Source organism: Pterocles gutturalis, unplaced genomic scaffold (genome assembly GCF_000699245.1).
Source record: "Pterocles gutturalis isolate BGI_N339 unplaced genomic scaffold, ASM69924v1 scaffold9102, whole genome shotgun sequence".
NCBI classification, from domain to species: domain Eukaryota; kingdom Metazoa; phylum Chordata; class Aves; order Pterocliformes; family Pteroclidae; genus Pterocles; species Pterocles gutturalis.
Genome location: NW_010115272.1, coordinates 21903 through 42191, shown reverse-complemented (window position 1 = coordinate 42191; position 20289 = coordinate 21903). Strand labels below are relative to the sequence as shown.

General features: G+C 38.9%; 1 protein-coding gene across 1 annotated transcript in view; it reads right to left on the bottom strand.

The window, feature by feature from the left end:
- CFAP44 (cilia and flagella associated protein 44) overlaps window positions 1-20289 on the bottom strand; it is a 42076-nt gene that overhangs the window by 4797 nt on the left and 16990 nt on the right. The window contains exons 15-30 of the mRNA XM_010075130.1: window positions 19806-19958; window positions 17738-17953; window positions 17110-17255; window positions 15952-16222; window positions 13888-13943; window positions 13273-13435; window positions 12845-12975; window positions 11762-11955; window positions 11196-11367; window positions 10068-10245; window positions 6319-6822; window positions 5381-5584; window positions 4783-4978; window positions 3756-3866; window positions 2126-2256; window positions 851-967 (exon numbers count right to left, since the gene is read on the bottom strand). Of these exons, the coding sequence (XP_010073432.1) occupies window positions 851-967; window positions 2126-2256; window positions 3756-3866; window positions 4783-4978; window positions 5381-5584; window positions 6319-6822; window positions 10068-10245; window positions 11196-11367; window positions 11762-11955; window positions 12845-12975; window positions 13273-13435; window positions 13888-13943; window positions 15952-16222; window positions 17110-17255; window positions 17738-17953; window positions 19806-19958 (2943 nt within the window). The remainder of the gene's footprint in view (window positions 1-850; window positions 968-2125; window positions 2257-3755; window positions 3867-4782; window positions 4979-5380; window positions 5585-6318; window positions 6823-10067; window positions 10246-11195; window positions 11368-11761; window positions 11956-12844; window positions 12976-13272; window positions 13436-13887; window positions 13944-15951; window positions 16223-17109; window positions 17256-17737; window positions 17954-19805; window positions 19959-20289) is intronic.

The window sequence follows — 20289 nt, the reverse complement described above, 5'->3', positions numbered from 1 at the left end:
TAAGCAAGTTAATAGTAAGCATGTTCACAACTCTCACATTTTGGGACAGGGAATCACTGCCACTCAGCAAAGCTCAAAGATTACTTAGAGCTATGACAACTGCCTGCATATAAAGCTGTCTACCCTTCAATGGCACCTGGAACAAAGGGGAAGTAGGGGACTCCCTGTCAACTGTACTTTTGAATTACCTGGGAGGTGCAGGATTACATAGTCAGGACTTAGACTCTTCTGTCTTCATTACCAACCTTTTAATGAAGGGAGATAAATAAAACACATGGAGAGAGCTGAGCTTGCCTCAGAGGTATAAAAGCCAGAACAGGCTTTATACATCTCTCTCAGAGGACAAGGTCCAGCCCAGAGGAAATAACAGTATTGACTTGAGTTTTCCTCTTCATATTCTACTTATCATCTCTGTGCTAACAGCTGTGTAGACAAATGCATTGCATCCAATCCAGCATTCTTGAATTGGGCACAACCCATTAGTTTCAATAGTCTGGGGGCTTTTTTGGTGGTTTTGTTTTCATTTTAGTTTTTCTTTGTTTTTGGCGGGGGATTTTTTGGTGTGTTTTTTTTTCCAGAATATCAGTAGATACAGACCTGAAGGAAAAATCTCACACTAAGCCTATGAAACACTTGAAGACTACGCACATTTCAGCAATTGTGTCCTTACTTCTTTTCTGTCAGTATAGGAGAAGGAAAAAAAAAAAATAGAGGAAATAGCAGCATGAAGTTCAATTAATGGCACTCCCGAGAGACTATCAGGAACTAAAGGCCCCAGAGAACAGTAACACCATTGTTTAGATGTACATAGGCCTTTCTTCACCTGCAGATGCAGAACATCTTGAATTACCTGATGGAGTTTCAAAGGCACAACTACATATAGGTCATTCATTTTCTGCTGCTTTTCCCATTGAAATGTCTCCAGTTCCCTGTCTGCAGTGTCCAGACTGGTTTCCACTACTTCTGCCTGCAGAAAGACAAATTGTGAACCAACAAAAATCCTGTAGCACTCAAATACATAAGACAGCAAGGTTCTGTGTTAGAGCTCCTGATCCAAAGGGAAAGAAGTATAGAAAAAAAATACTCTTTTTTTTTTTTTCTTTTACATACTATGCTAGATGAGATTCATAGGCAAACACAAGGCTCATCTACATATTCAAGCAAGATTCTATCCTGAATACCACCCACTGTAGACACATACACTCATACATGTTTCCTTAGTAGAGAAGCCCGGTATGTATCAAGAGACAAGCTGCTTTGTTTAGTGTCTAAAACACTTCTAGATCTACAGAGCCTGCAAGATATTTTTTTATTGTGTTATGCCTGGAAATGCTTATTGATTCTGCATGAGAAAGAAACAATTCAGACTCAAATGTCAGACCCCAGGGTGAATATGTGGCAGCTGGCACTTAGGAAAGCCTTTAAAAACTAAACAAAAAAAATGTTGTAAATTAAGCATATTTGATGGAACATTTTTGAGACACAATAAAAGCAAGACTTGCATAATGTTATTTTGGCAGAGCTATCTATCTATCCTGGATAACTCTTCAAATTAAGATTTTTTTGAATTAATATAAATCAAATGTCTTGATGAATGCAGTAGCTCAAAAAAACGAAGAGGAAAACTTGCACCAAGAGAGTTTATTCAGTGATTACTATGAGAAAAAGCAAAAGAAAAGAACTAAAAGCAAAAGAAATAGATGGAAGAATAGCATTTTTATGCACTTATTTAACCTGCATTTGTGTTAGGATAAGCATTCTTTAACCTCTCCATCCCCATACACATGCACAGAGGATAGGCCATGCTATACCAGGTGTTTCATGTGAACCAGAGAATCCAGTTTCTGATGGTTAGACAGCTGGGAAGGAACTGGACCTAAAGCCTGAATCCAGTCTCATAGCAGTTGAGATCGGACCACCTTGATTTACCTTACCCTTTTCAGGAGGACAGGTGACCCATGTTGAGCTGCCTCCTGATTCTGTGCTACCACAGATATCTCTATCCCAACTGAGACCTCTCAAAGGGTTAGGATTTTGGTTTTAAGTCTTAACCAAAATCACTAGCACAACATTTTCACTGTAATGGAGCCAGCCAATGCTTGCTCAGAAGAAAACACTACAATACCTTTTTGGCCAGGGCATTATATTTCTTTCTGAGGCTAGCAGCAGCTTTCTTCTCCTCTGTTAAAGCTTTCTCAATGTCTAACCGCTTCTGCCGGAGCTGGATGGTGTTTTGGAAGAGTGCTTCATTGCAGTCTGAGAAGAGTCAAAGAATAGCTTAGTTTCATTATGACATATAGTTACAGGCTTGAGCTAGTAGCTTCTCCTAGTGTGCACATTGCCCAGCATTCCCCACAGTAAGACCATGCTCTTGGTTCCCTAGAGCTTTCTCAAACATAAACCACAAGGGCCATGTGAATGTCTTGGATGGATCTTTGTTTCTTTACATTCAGTACAGACAGTTTGTTTCCAGAAGTAAGACTAAATGCATCAAAAGTAAGACTAAATGCATCAAAGCCAATATTAAAGCCAAGTGCTCAAAAGTTAGCTTTCGTAAGCAATGCAGTCCCAGTAATTAATACATGTTACAGTATAATCTTCAGTGATGTGAACACAGTTTTTTATCCATGGCACCCTTCACTATAAATGATGAGCTTGCTGTGGGGATCATTTATAGCTCTATTTGTAAACAAAGCAGTGGGTCATAGGACCTGTTTCATTTGTTTTCATGGTAAGGAAGATCTGTGAATTTCTAACACAGTGATCTCACTCATACTAATCAAGTGCATAATTATGCCCAAATCAGCAGACATGATAAAAAAAAAAAAGTACAAGAAAGGCAAAGTAAATGACACATAAAGAGACAAATATGAAGAGGCTAATATAACATGTAATTTCCCTATTAAATTAGTAATTTGGACTTTTCTAATAAAAAGTAAAAATCTTCATTTCTTGCCAACATTTCAGTGAAAAAGGACATGAATGAGGAGTTAATCAAAAATTCAATTTGTGGAAATGATGTTAAAATCCAATTTAAAAAAATCTGATAAGGTAATTTGTTCATAAGTTCTAACTGAAAATAAAAGGAGTGTTTTTACATGGTCATTAACATATCACTCAAAGATTTTTTAAAAACCCAACACCCTAAACTAATTAAACCTGTACAAAAGAAAAGGGGGTGGGGGAGGGGGGGGAAGTTGCTTGCCTTCACTGAGTGAATGGAGAGGATTTTGCAAGATAAAACTCCTAACTCTTCAGATACCTTTAAGGGAGCAGACTAGCAACAGGCAATTGCTGCATAAATCCACGAGGTGGTAACAAAGAGCTTAATTTAACAGCATGGTGGAGTCACTGCAGAACTTCCCTGAACAGGGAACCAGCTAAACCAGGCAGCAGGTTTCAAGAGAGCAGCTACAGCCTTGCTCCAGCTCCACTCCTGAGAGGAGCCTTTACTCTCCAGAAAACAGCCGTAAAATAGCGAATGGTTCTTTACACAAAACAATTAATTCTTAGTGCTTAGCTAAGTTTTATTTTTCCAAACTTTGTAATTAGGGTACCCTATACTACCAGCAGTTTCATTATCTTCACTGAGATTTCCTGGGGAGAAATGCAGCACTCAGAAGGCCTACACACATTTTGGCCCTTAGTGGCATTAATATGCAATGAATAATGAAAAATTCTGTGTTTTCTTAAACATTCAATATTGCCCTAAAGCTGAACAAGTAGTCAACCCAAGGAAATGGTGGTTTAGGTACTTTTTGGGCAAACAGAGTCATCAAAGACTTCATCTTCAGATCCAGAATTTTCTTTGTCAGTCCCCAAGCTGGCCTCTTCATCATTCTCCTCTTCATTCTCATCTTCTTCATCTGGAAGAAAAGGACAGCGCTGCTTGCTTCCACAACATCGCCAGATCCACTTGCTGTGCATTATGCCAATGTGCTGGTGAACACAATCCCAATAATCCATTAAAGATCATCCTGGTAAATACGTGAATCCAGGCACCTTGGAGAGAGATCACTTAGTAGTGCCAAAAGCACAAACAGGCATATTTTTGTGACTTTCAATAATATTTCCCCTCTTTATATGTGCTAAGAATTTAAACCTTGTGAGTTTACCATTCTATTACAGAGATTAATCAACCAAGCCAAATACAGAGACACAAAGCTGTCACAAAAGCATCAATATTGTCTGCGGTTTTTGTTAACTGTCTCACTTGAGATCAAAAGCCGAGTCAGAGAGAGAGCACAAGTATTTTAGCTCAGTAAGATTGCCTAGCCTTAACAGTTTAAAACCAAGTCACTAAGATAAATGATCTTTTCATAATATGTTTAGTCTTGTGACTAATAGTTGACTGCAGATTAGGTCTATGATCTCTCATTAGTCAATGGACAAATTAAAGGAGAACATCATGAATGTGGCAGACTAATCACTTATTTGTAGCTCACATTGGTACAGCATAGGAAGTACCTATTCATAGCTTTGTGTCTTCTTCATACAATTATCAGTCCTCAATATTGACTTACGGGAAGTAAGTTGCAGAAGCTGTCATCAGACCAAATGTAGTCATGTTAGAGACTGAATTACATCATTCTCATTCAGGATGGCTACCACTGAACATGGGTTGGTATATATAAACAAATATGGGTAGGTCTGATCTATGGTCTTTTGAACTGAGTTCAGTGTTGCATGTACCCAGGGCTGCAGCTAGATTGACAGACATTTACTTGACCACATGGAAGTATGTGTAACAAATCCATAAACAAAAAGGACAGTATCTCCGACCTGCTTCTCTTCCTACTTCTTTGTTTTCCATGCACTTGATTTTCTTTTTCAGAACCTTGGTCAGAAAACGGGCAAACTCATTATTTTCTCCAAGGGATGCTTGGAAGTTGGCATAAAGAGCTTTCTCACATTCCTGAAGCTTTGCAATCTCACACTTTCTATCCTCCATCTGTGCAAGGTAGCTGTTCAATTTTGACTAAACAAACAAAAAAAAAACTACTTCAGTTAAAAGGTACAACCCACCTGTGTGTATATAGGATATATGTCAAGATCTAGAAATGCAAAACTTGTCTTTCTCTCTTTAAACTCGTGCTTCAATCAAGCAAAACCCAGAAGTATGTTCTTAAAGTTAAGTGTATGATTTGTCACTTATTCCACATCATGAAGTGCCTATTAAAATACAACTGTTAAGATTATGAGAAAATTAACTATTGGAAGTTAGAAGTGACCATCCTAGCTTGATCATCAAGAGTTTCTTGTTTTTCAAAGTTCAGCACTACGAAGCAAAAAGATGCCACCCTTTACTTTTTTGGCTTGCTTTAGTTTCAAGCCATGCATTAGTGGCACTGTTAAATCCAGAGACACATGGCCTACTTACTTGGATGGCCTCCTGCTCACTGATGAGGGTGTTAACACACTCCTGGAGAAGGTTCTCATGTTTCTCAAGGTTCTTCAGGATAAGCAGCTCTTCATACCATGTGATGTAGCACAGGTCAGCACTTTTCATCTGCACATCCAGCTTCAGTTTCTTATGGCGCAGAAAGCGAAGTTCAGCATCAAAATTAATCACCAGCGCATTGATCTGGAGCATATGAGAGAGCCAGATGAGGAACACAGGTAGGAGTAGAGCTAAACATGTAAAGCTAGAGAAAGGAGGAGACAGGAAAAATTCTTTCTGACAAATCAACAACCTGCCTGTGCTATTTACTGTGGATTACCAAAGCTAATATCTCTCCTTCTTTTAAGAGATGATTCCCACTCTCCTTTTCTATGGTACTCATGATTTTATCACCTCTGCTACCACCTTTTTAGTTGCCCCTTTTCCAGGCCAAAGATGTTTTGTCCATTTAGATGTGCTTTTAAAGAAGCTTTTCCATGACTAAGGATTTTGGTTACTCCCTTTGCACCTTTTCTAAGTCTACAACATCATTTTTGAGACCAAAGGGTCAGGACTACAGTTATTTAAGAGCTGAGAACATCATGAATGGACAAAGTTGTAGTGATACTCCTTTTTTTCCTCTTTGTCACTTATCAAGTAATTTCTAACATTTCACTTGTCTTTTTTGTCTGCTCAGCTCATAGTTTCATAGAAGATCAATAAGAAATCTAAGATCTCTTTTTCAAGTGATCATAGTCAGCACACAGGTCACAGTTAGGGATTTATACTGATTTACACTGTAAATTTGCACCAGATAGCATTTTCCTGAACTTCGGAAAGGCAAAAGCAGCTGCAATCCTGAGACAGAAGGGGTTTTGGTTTTATTTCTGATGCAGTAGGACTGTTCAGTCTGACAAAAATAACTTTTGATTTCCTACCTTTTTAACAAGGGTGTCCTGCAAGTATAGATTTTTTATCTTCTCCCTCTTTAAAATTTCCAGTTCCATTTCCATTGGCTCTGCCTTCTCAATCTCAAAAACGTTTTGCTGCTCTGTGACCACAGATGATGCTGCTCTCATCGGGTGTGCACCTGCAGCCTGGGCCATGAGGTCAGCTTCTTTAATGGAAGGAGCTTGAGGAAACCCATGCCTAAATGCATGAGATGAGGGAGACCCTTCCAATTGTTCCTGGAGCTTTCCCTTGGCCTCCTGCTCCTCTTTGAACTTCAGGAGGATGTCACTATCATACTCGAATTTTTTTTCAGGAACCTCATCTGGGTGTAACTGAGGGATCAGGGGAAGAGGGAGACGTTCTGATAAATCCAAGGCTGCCTGCACGGATTTCAGTTCTTGCACTAAACACCTTATTTCATCAATAGTAGAAACCTTGAGATCCCGCAAAGACATGATCTCTTTGTTCATATTCACTTTCCTCTTATGAATCTGCAAAGGAAAAACAGTTTTAGTAGGAATCCCCAGGAACGCTTACATAGCACGTAGTCTTCCCTAACCCAAGTAATGGTTAAGAGGCTTATCATACTGACTTTCCTTCTTACCACACTAGCTTTTTTTTCCTGTACCATCTCCACACATTAGTGTTTTTGAAACCACAGACTGAAAGACAGCTGTTTAAAATCTTTGGAACTAGTTCTCTCCCTCTCCTTCACTGAAAATCACGAAGGTGTAAGAAAGGAAATGAGGCTTCCCCATTCTCTCAGTTTCTTGACATGAGATGTTGAAGCAGTGCAGAAAGCAGACAGAAGCTGTGAAAATAAGCTGTGGGTTTTACAAGATTAGTCATTTGTGCTGTCTCTCATTAAATAGAGAGAGTATCTCAGCTTTGATATATGGCCCTCTTTTCAGGCATGTAGTACAAATAGTACAGTAACAAAAAGAAAACTGAGTTTCTTTCAGTATTTTGTAAACCCACTTCCATCCTCAAGAGAGAGAAACACACCTAAGAGGTATGCACTACCAAATGCACAGCTGTACAGAAATCTAGACTTCTTTGACATAGTCATTGAAACAAAGCCATTATCGCACATAACCTCAAAGATAGTGAAGCAGTCCTCCATAAATGTAGGTTCTGGAAGGCAGATGAGATTCTTGTCTTTTATATGTGATGGTGAAGCTGACATTGCAGCTACTGTGGGTGGTTAAAAGTGGAACAAAGTTCTAAATTTTCAAAGCATAGTAGATAGCGATGTTAAAAGCAAGAAAGTAACATTCTGTCAGACGCTTTTGAATTTTATACAATCCACTAGATGTCCAAAATAAATTCTCTCCAGGCCTTCCAGGAATCCAGAGTCCCAAAGTCAACTCAGAGAACTTCAGCATCAGTTGAATATCTTTTCTCCAACTCAAGATGAAGATCCACTAATCTGAAAAGTGACACTTATATGAGATGTCAGAGGTGGGAATAAAACAGCCAAGTGCGGCAAAACCTATTTGTAACAACTTGTTCGCATCCTGCTTGGTTGGCCTGTAGGCAGACCTCAGTAATAATTCTATATTTATAATTCAGTAATAATAATTCTCTTCAACATCATTAATTATCTGGATGTTGGGGCAAAGTGTACCCTCAGCAAGTCTGCTGATAACGCAAAACTAGGAAGGAGTGGCGAGTGGCTGATATACCAGAGGGTTGCGCTGCTGTCCAGAGGGGCAGGCTGGAGAGATGGGCTGACAGCAACTTCATGAAGTTCAACAAGCGGAAGTGCAAAGCCCTACGTCTGGGGAGGAACAACCCCATGCACCAGTACATACTGAGGGCTGACCAGCCAGAAAGCAATTTTGCAGAAAATAACCCAGGTGTCTTGGACACCAAAGTGGACCATGTGCCAGCAATGTGCCCTTGTGGCAAAGAGGGCTAACATTATCCTGGACTACATTAGGGAGTGTTGCCATAGATTGAGAGAGGTGATCCCTCCTCAGCAGTGGCAAGGTAACATCTGGAATGCTATGTTCAGTTCTGGGCTGCCCAATACAAGAGATGGGGCTACCAGAGACAGTCCAGTGAAGGGCCACTAAGGTGATTAGGGGACTGGAGCATCTCTCATATAAGGAAAGGCTGGGAGACCTGGGACCATTCAGCCTGGAGAAGAAAAGGCTCCAGCAGGGATCTCGTCATGTTTATAAATATAGGAAGGGAGCGTGCAAAGAGGGTGGATCCAGGCTCTTTTCAGTGGTGACAGTGACTGGCACGAGGAGAAACACAGGAGGTTCCCTCTGAACATCAGTAAACACTTTTTTACTGTGAGGGTGACTGAACACTGGCACAGGTTGCCCAGTGAGGTTGTGGGGTCTCCATCCTTAGAGATATTAAAAAGCTATCTGGACATGGTCCTGGACAACCTGGTCTAGATGGCCCTCCTTGAGCAGAAGGTTTGGACTAGAATACCATCAGAAGTGTCTTCCAACTTCAGTCATTCTATGATTCTGTGATAAGATGACACTGTATTAATTTACTCTTTTCACATGAAATAATAATTGAATGTGATCTAACATTAATGTATTTGGCATAAACTTCTCTGATCTTTATAAAAGAAAACAACTCTATAGACCAACCATCTGAAGCAACTGGAATTCTTCACCTGTATAAACCTGGAATTTACAACAAGAACTACTCCCTTTGTTTGTATTGGCTTGTCCTACTGAGTTAGGTTAATCACCGAGTATCTGATAACATCAGCACTACAATGAATTACTGAAGCCCAAGCATGAGGTCAAGATGATCTAACAGATCCCGAGACTGTAGCATTGCTTCCATAATGCTTAGACTTTGCTATCAAAGCAACCCAACCTAGAGGGTGCCTGAGATTAGGCAACCAGTTCATGACAATAAGGCTGGAAAAGATTCAGGGCCAGTGAGAGTGTAACTTACACTTCATCAGAGAAAGATAAACAGTACAGTGAAGAGGCTTCTCTGTCAGTAGGCAGGGCCAGACATAAGCCTTCCTACCAACAAGCAGCTAGACAGTTCCAAGTTCAATAGATATATTTCTTCATTGTTCTTTTAGCTAAAGAAATCTGTCACGCTTTCGCATTCCAGCCAAATAAAATGAAAAAACGTTCCTATGAGAAGAAAGATGGGGGGGAAGAAGTCGCAAGGAAAGCAACAAAGATACTGCACAACATTCGAGCTTCTTGTGTCCTTGTGGTTAAAAGATATGTGATAGCTGTAGGAGTCTTATCACAGAAAGGTGGCTTCAAAAGACCTGGTTTCTCAGGAAGATTCCCATGCTTAGTACCCAGAATCAGTGATTGCCAAAGTGCAAGTATGGGGAGGCCCCACTAGAAAAACCTGTCCTTGCTCTCATCCCTGTTTTCGTAGAGGTATTTCATGGCAGGAGTTATTTATCTAAGTGTTTTAAGAAAAGCATACCAGTTACTAGATAATAAAACTTTTTGAAGAATTCAAAAAGACAGATGTTCCTGCTCAAGTACTGGGAAAAGTAAATTCTCTTTCTCATTTAAGAAGAGCCAGCTGAGAGTTATCCTGGACTGATTCAGGTTTGAGTTTGGTGAAGCACTAACAGTTGACAAGAGAAAGGCTGATCTGTAACTAATTCAAAATAGTCTGTCCTTCAAGGCCTCTTCCCACACCCACTTTAATTTCCTTTAAAAAAATTGCTTCAGTGACTAATACACTATCTTCCCTCCCCCCAAAAGGGGAAAAATATACATACCAGGGCTTCCAGGGATTTAAGCTGCATCACCTTCTTCTCAGTGTTCATACGCTTGTGTTCAGGGACTCTGTAGTTAGTGGCAGTCTTCAGCTTGTAACATCCCATATTTTCCTGTGCTTCTCTGATGTCCTCAGCATCCTTGGGATTCTCATAGTCATCACTAGGTTTGTTGTTGTATCTGGTAGGTACAAAACAAAGCTGAACTTTAAGAGAGAAAGCACACAGATGAACAGGGTCATTTCATACCTTCTGGTTTCTGCAGCAAGGCTTAGGAGGTGAGCTAGGGACCAAGAATCACACACCTCTTTCAGAAACCAGTGGCTACTTTGAGAAGAATACCCTTGCACATCTAAATGAAAACCTCATCTTTAAAAAAAAAACAAAAACAAAAAAAACCCAACCCTCTTATAACATAGCTCTGCCATGGGAAAGGTTAAACCTCTACACTTGGACTGAGTTCTGGGTTTAGCAAGTACATGCTGCTCTCAGTCTCAGGGAGCCATGTGTCAACACTCCACCAGCCTGCAGCACAGAATACCTGATCCTACTCTATCTTGTTAAACACTTAACCTTAAAAAGCCTTGTACTCTGACTCTCCATCAGTCCCATTCCCTGTCATTCATCTCCTAATGAAGAATTTCTGTACTTCCATGAGCATTCAAAGATGTCTTGTCCCTCTTTCTTGCCTCAAGATAAAGACCAGCATGGAGCATGAAGGCATATCACAAACACATACTTATGGCCATGATTTTAGCACAACTGACCTAATGCAGCTGTTACAGCATCTGCTCTATGTGGTGCTGGTAGGGTTAACTGAGAGTTGACTGTAACAGTCTAGGTGTCCCTCAGTCATGACTAAGTTAGACAGCTTTATACTCCCTATCTGAAGATGTGGCTACCTAGCTGAATTCAAGTTTTCTAATATTTTAGAAGAACCATAGAAACTAACTGAAAGATTTTAATGCTCTCTTGAGACTCAGATATACACAAGAACCCCTCTATTTTCATTACAAGCATTAGAATATAAAAAAGTGGGCAGACAGATTATAGTGCCATATGACAGATAAATAGCATTACTTGACCTTATACAAGAAGCAGAACTAAAAGGGCACAGAGTCCGAGACTCACAATTCATCCCACTCTGCCTTCCTTTTCATGATCTTAGCTTCCATCTTATCAGCTTTCTCAACAATCCTTCTGATTTGCTCACGTTTGTTTTCTATATAACGTGTAGTTGGCTTTCGGACCTCTGACGTCTTCGTCTTTTCAGCCTCACCCTCGAAAATTCTAGCATCTGGAACTAAAAATAACCATGTGAACATGTAAATATCATGCAGCATGGTGCAGTCCCAACTGCTGGAAACCACCTAGGATGGCTCCCGTGGAGCCAGTGTTGATCAGTATCGTTCCACTGCAGTGGAAATTCTGAAGGTATTCAGGTTCTTTGACATGACCCTTAGTCACATTCTACCCACAGGGTTGACAGAAAATTGCTGACATTGACCTAAACATGGAAAACTGTGTATGTGTGTTGCTATGTATATAGATACAAAAAAGCCCATAGCACAGTTATATTTATTTACCTAAATAAATTATAATTTCTTTAGCTTGGACTCAGGAAAACAAACTGAGTTGAAAGACAGAAACCATATTACTGATAAGATTTAAATGTTCATCGTTAGCCCTATGCGTACTCCCTGTCTCTGTGACGATCTTCTCTTCTTCTGCTTGTTTCCATGCCTTTTCAAGTACTGTCCTCTTCCATGATGGACGTTCCTTATCTTGGTAGTATTTCTCAGACATTGCTAGAAGTCTGTAGGTGGAAATTTGATGATTGCTTTGAATAGCATGAACAACAACAGTGTCAAATTCCAGTGAGTCCCGAAACCTGAAAAGCCAAATTAGACAAAACTGTCTGATGTCAGTGGGTGCAACCTACCATTTTTCCTTGACCACAAGGACATGAATAACATAGTTTACTTATTGCATATACATTAATTACATGTAAATTCAAAAGTCAGTAAGTAATAGCATGATGACATCTAACACTATCTATTTACTTTTATCCAATCTAGGAATGAAGATGCTCAAGAATAAAGAAAATAAAACCTCTCTCAATATTGAAACAGGTTCTTAATGAGAATATCTTTCATCTTCCCTTAAGGACTGATTAAAAACATGTTCATTAAAGTCTTTTTCCCAGTCACACACTGTGTGCCTAAGGTGGTTTTATTATTATGTATTATTTATATTGTTTTTTATTTTTAGGAATTCATTTTTTATTATATACTTAGATTTAAGAAAACCAACCCAAAATGTACCTCAAGCTTAAACTTGTGTTCCTGAGAAAGTTCATTACATAACTCTAAACTGTATAGGGATCATTGTGTTAGCAATGACACTAAAATATCTGACAGACACACAACATGCCTGAAAAATGGGTTAATTTCATAAGTTGTTCTTCAAAGTTCCAATAAGAGTTCTTGGTTCATACAGAACTTACTGGCAAAAACTCAGGCAAATTTAGTCTCAGAAAACTCCTAGTTTTCTTCACAAAGAAGTTATTCAGAATGAAGCTACTTCCTTGACTTTCATATTTGAATATCAATATATAATCTTGTGCACGTTCCAAGTAAAATAAGAACAGAACCATAAAAGAAGAGACAAAATACTGATTATAGGGGGGTGGCGGAAATCACATTCTCTTTCCTTGTGGCAGGTAAATTATAAGCCCCATGAAAGGTCAGAGGGACAAGTAGAAGAAAAGTGTCACTTACTGATTTTGTAGTTTCTGCAGTCCAAGTAAGTGTTTCTCATGCTCCCAAGCCAGCTCTTTTTGCACTAACTGGATTCTCTGTGCTGTCTGCCTGTTCAGCTCTTCAAAGATCCTACGGTCCATCTCATACTGCTGCAGAAAGACAGAAAACCCACCGTAACATTATCTTGGCTACTAGGTTTGGTAATAAATATTTTTGCCCAGGTGCCAGAGTTCCAAGCACATCAACACAATCTTTTATTTCACAGCTATTCAGATCTCCAGAGAACCGCATTTTTCTCACGTCTCTTCAATGGCACAAATCATCAGCTGTGATTCAGAAGTCCCAGCAAATTATATATTCACAGAACATCTTTGGCCTCAATACATCAGGTAGCAACATTTTGGAAGAAGGTGCCTCTAAAGGTAAATTATAAAAAACAGATGTACTTCTCTGTGCAACTGCATGTGCTTGGGCAGCTCCTGATTCTTTTGAAGAAGAAAAAGAAACTCATGCCTCAGTGCAATTAACTCCTCTCTCTTCTTTCTTTTTTTTTCTTCAGCTTCCTTCATTATCCGTTCATACTCTTTTTTCTGCTTGACTTCCTCAATGCTGAAAATACATGAAAAATAAAATGGTGTTATCTCAATGGAAGAGAAGTAGGATTACTGTTTATGTAACCTTTTAGATTTCCTTGGCAGCCTAAAACTCCTAGTGAAGTCAGTGGCTCTGAAAGTAACCTAGAAAGGAATCATCTTCCTGCATATTTGTACAGTCCTAACATCATGGGGCTTTGACCTTGACCTTGCATTGTCTCTGTAGTCTGAAGTTAAGTAAGTAAGTCTCGGAGTACCATATTTGAATTATTGCCAGAGAAAAGTAGATGAAATAGAGGGAAAGGCTGAAAAAAAAAAAAAACCAACTTTGTGTGTAAAAAGGAAGAGACACAAATTCAAGGTGATCAACTTCTCTCTCCTCTTAGGAGGCAAAAAGAAATACATGGTCTGAAGAAAGAGCTAACAACATTTGAAAATCTCTTTCGTCATTATCCAAGCATCTCTTACTTGTAGGCATTGGGATCCTCAATGTCTTCAGTAGCCTTCTCCTTCTCAAGACCACTCTGGAATAAAAATGTTGTCCTGCCTTTAACCAAGCAATAATATTTTCAACAGACAATAAAGCTTTTACAAACATTAGGACAGAGCTCCCATTGCCTTTCACAAAACCAAAAGAAACTGCATGATCAATATTGCTATATGGGCTTTAAATACCAGGTTTTAATGTTTCAAAAACAAAAAACAATTAAGTTGGTTTATATGTAAAAGAACTAATGAAGCATAGTTCTTAGGGACAGAGAACAAAAAACTTATATTCTCCCCCCATCAATTACATCATTGCTTGTCATAACTTCACTCTGCCCCATTACATCTTTGGTTTTCTACCCCCCAAACCCAATTCTCTTGTCTCCACTCACTGCCAGGTTGACAAGAGACAACGTATCCTGGGCTAATTCCAAGTTACATGTGTAATTTATCTGGTTTGCTTCTGCTGACTGCATAAATGGGTTCACAGTTTTTAGCTGTAAAGAATGACAGATGGATGGACACCGCAGTCACACAAGCCCCATTTCCCTAGGCAATCATGCTCTAAAAAAAGAGGGGGCCTATCACCTTACAGTGAATACAACTGTTCTAAATTGATCCATAATTTAACTCAATTAGTTTCAGAGGATTTGTATTTGATTCTCTAAGAATCCCATTAAGTTTAATGAAGATAGAATTTTTTAAATCTTCCACATGACTTAAAACTAGAATAGATACTTAATGAAGATATACTTTGCTAAGGGACAAACTCTATTAGGATGGTCATTAAGCAATGTTGCTAGCTTGAACAATAAGATCTTGACCACAAAGATCTTTATGTAGACCTACTTACATAATCAAAGTGATAAAACTGTATACATATATATATACACTTTATAATTGTATATTGTTCACTACTTTTAATATTGGAGCTAGCAAGGCTCTCATATCATAGGTTCAAATCATTCACTTAGTTTAATAAAATTATTTGGAGTCTATTTGTAGTGCTATACATTCTTGTGATACTGGTAAAGAATTCCAACTCGTCATGAACAATTTAAATAAATGACCAAAATCACAGTTTCCTCTCTGTCTCCCTTGTCCAGCATCTTTCAAAATGTGGTTAACAACTAATAGTAAAACAAATTCAATTTTTATATATTTTTATGTTCACATTTTCAAGATTTTTAAGCTGTACCGAATATATATTTACTCCCAAATTCATTGTGCGTGATAGTACTTCTTTACACAACAGGTCTCACCACTTCTTTCAAGTTATATTTGTTTAATTCAGGCAGTCAAGATATTTTTAAAATGTGCATAATTTTGAACAATTCAATGAAGTCTCAACATTTTAGTGGGAGAGCTGACACCTCTCTCTTCTTTTGTATTATCAGCAGAACTGTTATCAAGTTCCAGTGTCATCTGTTCAAACATGCTAAAGGGGATGAGTTCTACAGTGATTACAGGACATCTGTAAAATAATTACTGCTAATGCTGTCCAAGTGTGAAAGAGCAACCAGATCAGTGTCATGCTGTGCTATTTTGCAAATTTAAAAAAAAACAAAAACAAAAAAAACCCCAAAAAAACAAAAAAACAACTTGTGAATTGTATATGAATGGTACTAGATGCACTGAGAAACTACACATTTGGTGTTCTCCAACACTATTTCTAGAATCCCCATCCAGAGCAGAATCATACTTTATTGGAATTAAAAGCAAGACAGGTATGACAAATCCTCATGGTGTTTTCATTCTAGGAATGTGCATGATTAAACCTTTGAGTGGGAAAAGACTAGTAGAATATTACATGTGAACAACACATACTATGCTTATTTGGAGAAAAACACAAAACGTTCAGAAGGAACAATGCAGTCATAGTGCCTGTTCATTAGGGAACAATGAGTTCTTGTTCCAAATTGTCTGGGAAGCCTCAGGTTTTGCTAGGCAAGATCTATTATGCCAAATACTTGAACTAGATTTTGCCTACCTGCAGTAGTTTCATTGTAAATAGGCCTAATTCAGTGAAAGAGGGTAGCAACTTACCCTAGGAGAAGGGATTTTGGATTTTAGCTCTTTGTGAACATCCTCTGGAGACAAGATGTTGAAAGTAAAAATGTTTCCATCTCCACCACAGGTAATCAGAAACCTATCATCATAACTACAACAGATTCCCTGGATCTGGCCATAATCATTGTCATGTACATTGAAGGACCAGTATTCCTTTAGGGTATTCACTGAGAGGTCTTTTTCCTGGAGAGGATAAACACGCACTGAGCCATTCTGCATCCCACAGAACATCAGTAGTCTGCTGGTACTGTCAAATAAGCAACGAGAAACAGTAATAACAGGCAGATTGCAACAAGTAAGGCCACAGCTCAAAACACGATACTTCTAAAGAAGAGATAACCTATCTGAATAAATGTAGCTTTCTCAAGTTTGCAAGCTGGGAGAAAAGTGTTTGGACCATTTAAAGTATGTGTGATACTACTAAAAACTTTTTTCCAGCTACCTGGCTGCTCAGGAATGTTTCAGGACTTGCTGGGTATCATGGAACTGGTCTCAGCCCTGAGTCTGCAGGGTAGCAGACACCAAGTTCAGAGCTGGAAAAACACTTTCTCTGCCTGGTCTCCGTCCAGATTGGATGGTAGTGAATGCAGCCAGCTCCAGATTAAAGCCTGGACTAAACTTGCTTCCTTAGATGAAGATCATGCCTAGCCTTTCAGGGAACTTAATATTGGGAGTCTGAAAATTGTTCACCCTTTTCATTTGTACAGTTGACAGGATGTCCTGAGAAGCTTTTACTCTTTGCACAAGAGGGATGGACTGGTCCCTCCATGTTCTACTTCAGGGCTAACTGTGTCCTCTCTTTAGTTACTACCAAAAAGAACTACTGTTCTGATTATCATAATTTGCAGAGACTTCTCATGGGTCTCCGGGAGATCTACAGTCTAGGATTGTAGATCTCAATTAGAATTCAAATATTTTCATCTTTGAAAGGCTTTTAAAATTATTGTCAGACACTGTGCCCAACTGTGTCCATTAGGAATTTTAAGTGAAACCCAGTGCCAAGAAAACCAGAAAGAGTTCCTACATACTACAATTGACCCACAATTAAAAAGGGACAAAGCAGTGTGTCCTCCTCCCTTACAAGTTCCATTTCATCAAGCTTTATCATGAAGCTGTTACACTACAATGTTTTACCTGAAGGAGATTTGGTGTATGGGATTGCTGTCGGTGTCCTCAATAGGAATCACTTCAAAGGGTTCATCTTGCCTGTTTTCAGGGTCGTCTTGTTGATCATTTGAGGAGAATTCGCAATGATAGAGGAACCCTGAGTCATACCCACCCTGAAGAGAAGGGACATAAAGAAACAGTAACAAAAGGACACTGAAGAAGCTGACCAGGTAAATGCAATTTTCAGGATAATTTTTCCTTTCTTAAGGATATACTGTAGGCTAGAAAATGTTACCTACAAACATCTAGAGATCCTATTTACTCACAGAAGAAAATCTACCATGATCACCAGCATTACAAGCCTTCCTACCAACATGTTAAGATTCTACTTTCTGCTTGTGAGGGAACAGCTCAGTCTTTGTGCCCATGCAGGCATTACCAGGAAGCATACCTATTGGGAATTTACTGAACAATCTGAATTGGAGTGACATTACTGATTTACTTCACAAAGACCACTGAAACGAGGAAGTATGAAGGGGATTCCATGTCCTAGCAATAGCAGGTTTCAAATAATCAGTTTTCTAAGGCATCCAGATATGAAGGGAAGGTTGCCACATCTTGCAATCCCATGGACATGAAATAAAAATTGATTTACCAAGGAAAGCAAGAATTTTCCTGGTGCTGAATAAAACCCACAGAGGATGGGACTGGGCTCTTCTGGTATGTAGAGAGGTGGCAATGGCTCTTCTTCGGGTTTCTCTTCAGGTTCTTCTATATCCTTTCCCATCTCCTGTTGCTTCTTTATCCATTCAAGCTTTGCTTTCTCTTTCTCCTGATTTTTTTTCTCTCTGAGTGCAATCTCCTCTTCCAGCTATTGCAACAAGCAGAGAAACATGAAGATATGAAACCAAGGCACTCCATGTATTACTCACTGAAGGAGTCTCATAAATTAAATCCAAGGTGGTCCTGGCATTATATATACAGAATATCTAGAGAAATCTCTTTTCCTTCAACTAAGCAGAGATCAACCAGACATCATGGGAATCTCCAGTGGAAAGGCCCCCATTTCCCACCTCCAAAGTATTTTAACTCATGGTCCTTTGAAACAGGAACAATTCTGCATAAGAAGCAGACTTCAGCATTTCCTCAGAAAGATTATTCCCAAAATTAACCACTATTAGCACACTACTTCTGCAGAACTCCTAAACCCTGTCCTCTGCCTGCCCAGGAGAAAGAAAAGCACTGGAAAGCTGCATTCAGATTCCCGAGTTCTAATGTATTGTTAATGTAGAGTAAAAAGAGAAGCTGTAATGAACTTCACTTCTCCTTAACAATGAAGGGAAGACATTTGTGGATTTATAAAACCTTTAAAACCCCCTTTCAATTCAAGCCTACTTTAGCATAAACAAATACTGAACATTCTCTAAAACAGCATCTTCCTAAGAAGATATTGGATAGCAAATCATAGAGAAAGGCCTAGAAAGGATCTCAAAAGAGCATTTCTTTGCCAAAAAAGCAGAATCAGCTGGACCTTAAATATTATTGGCTCATGTTTGTCTGAGCTACCCTTTAAAAGTTTGCTATGGGGACTCTACAGCCTACGCAAACTATTTCAGTGCTTCACCACTCTTACCGTTAGAAATCTTTCCTTACATCCTATCAAACACATCCTTGTTGCAACTTATTAATTACTGATCTATTCCTAGAGGAAAAATAGAGCAATTAATGTTATTCTTCTCTGTAGAAACTTTTTTTATTTTTAAAGATTTATAGTGTCTCCCAACAATATTCTTTTGACTAAAAAAAAAACCAAACCCAACAAAACTCCACACACATTATTTCAATCTTTCCTTACATATGTATGCTAGCTTTGTGATCATTCTTGTGGTTCTTCTTGTGATAAAACCACCAGGAAATCTTTATGCTGACTTTCTCCTAGTTTTAACAAGATATGAGGCTTTGCCTGACATTCAGTAATGCACCACTAGGAAGACAGGAGCAGTTATTAGAGGAAGCAGAGAAATCACAGATTAAGAACAGAATCAGAGAGGCTTTTGGGTTGTGGTGGATCGAACACAGGACTGAGAGCCTGCTCACTGGAGTTCTGCTCCTGAGCCTCACATCACCTTGCTTTTTAATTTCACAAAATTAGCTATAGCTGGGAGCTGGCATAATTCTTTTCCTTTGGCCGCACATATCTTCTAAAATGCTAGTTCTCATTCAGAAATAAAAAACACACCTTTAAAGTTGTTACATGATTTTTTAAAAAATCAGAAATACATGACTGCTGGGGAAAAAAAATTTAAAAAAAAAAAAGTTTCATGTTTGCATCAAAGTGACCACAGTGGTGTTTTATGACTGTTCAAAGGGATTTCCTACAGGGCTAACATCAACCACAAGCAACCCACTTTTTCTGAAAATTACCAAAATTAAAATATTTTAAGAACTGACATGCTATACTATCTTTCCCTTTCACTAATGCTATCTTTTCATTCTAATCAAAATGCACATCATGCTTTCAGTGTGATGTATGTTCTATTTGAACAAACAACTTGTAATTTCAAATGTTGAAGCTCAGCCACAAATGCATTCTACCTAGCCTTCCCCTTCAAAAAGCTTAGCAAAAATCCTATGATGCAGTATAGGGACTGGAAACCTTTTTGGGTAGGTTGGTCCTCTGGCACATGAAGGACATGAAATTCCTCCACAGAAGAGTTCTTTACCTTGATTCGTGATTTAATACTATAAAAATGGAAGTACTGTGTCGGCAGGTTTTTTATTTGATAGGTGGATGCTGTATCCTGTTCCTCAGGGAGAGGGGCAGGAACCTGGAGAACAAAGCCATTCTCACAAAGGATGAGCAGCGTGCTCTTCACCTGTACAGAAACACCAAAAATCCAAGTATAGGGCAGATGTATGCATGGAATTGAGAGAAATGGGGAAAAGTTAGTCAGAAGATGAATAGGCACAAAGCCAAGCTCCAGCCAGGAGTCATTAACTCTAACTGCACTCTTATTTAAATGGACACTTTTAAATGGACATAAAAAAATCAGTGAGCTTCTTCTATACTATGTATCGTTGGCAAAGCTAAGGAATTGAAGAAGTCCTTGCCATATACAAAGCACCTATCATTCTGACTCTGTCTAGCTTCGAAGCAGCAGGATGATATTTTGGGAGTTTGGTTAAATTAAAAGATGGATCTGACCC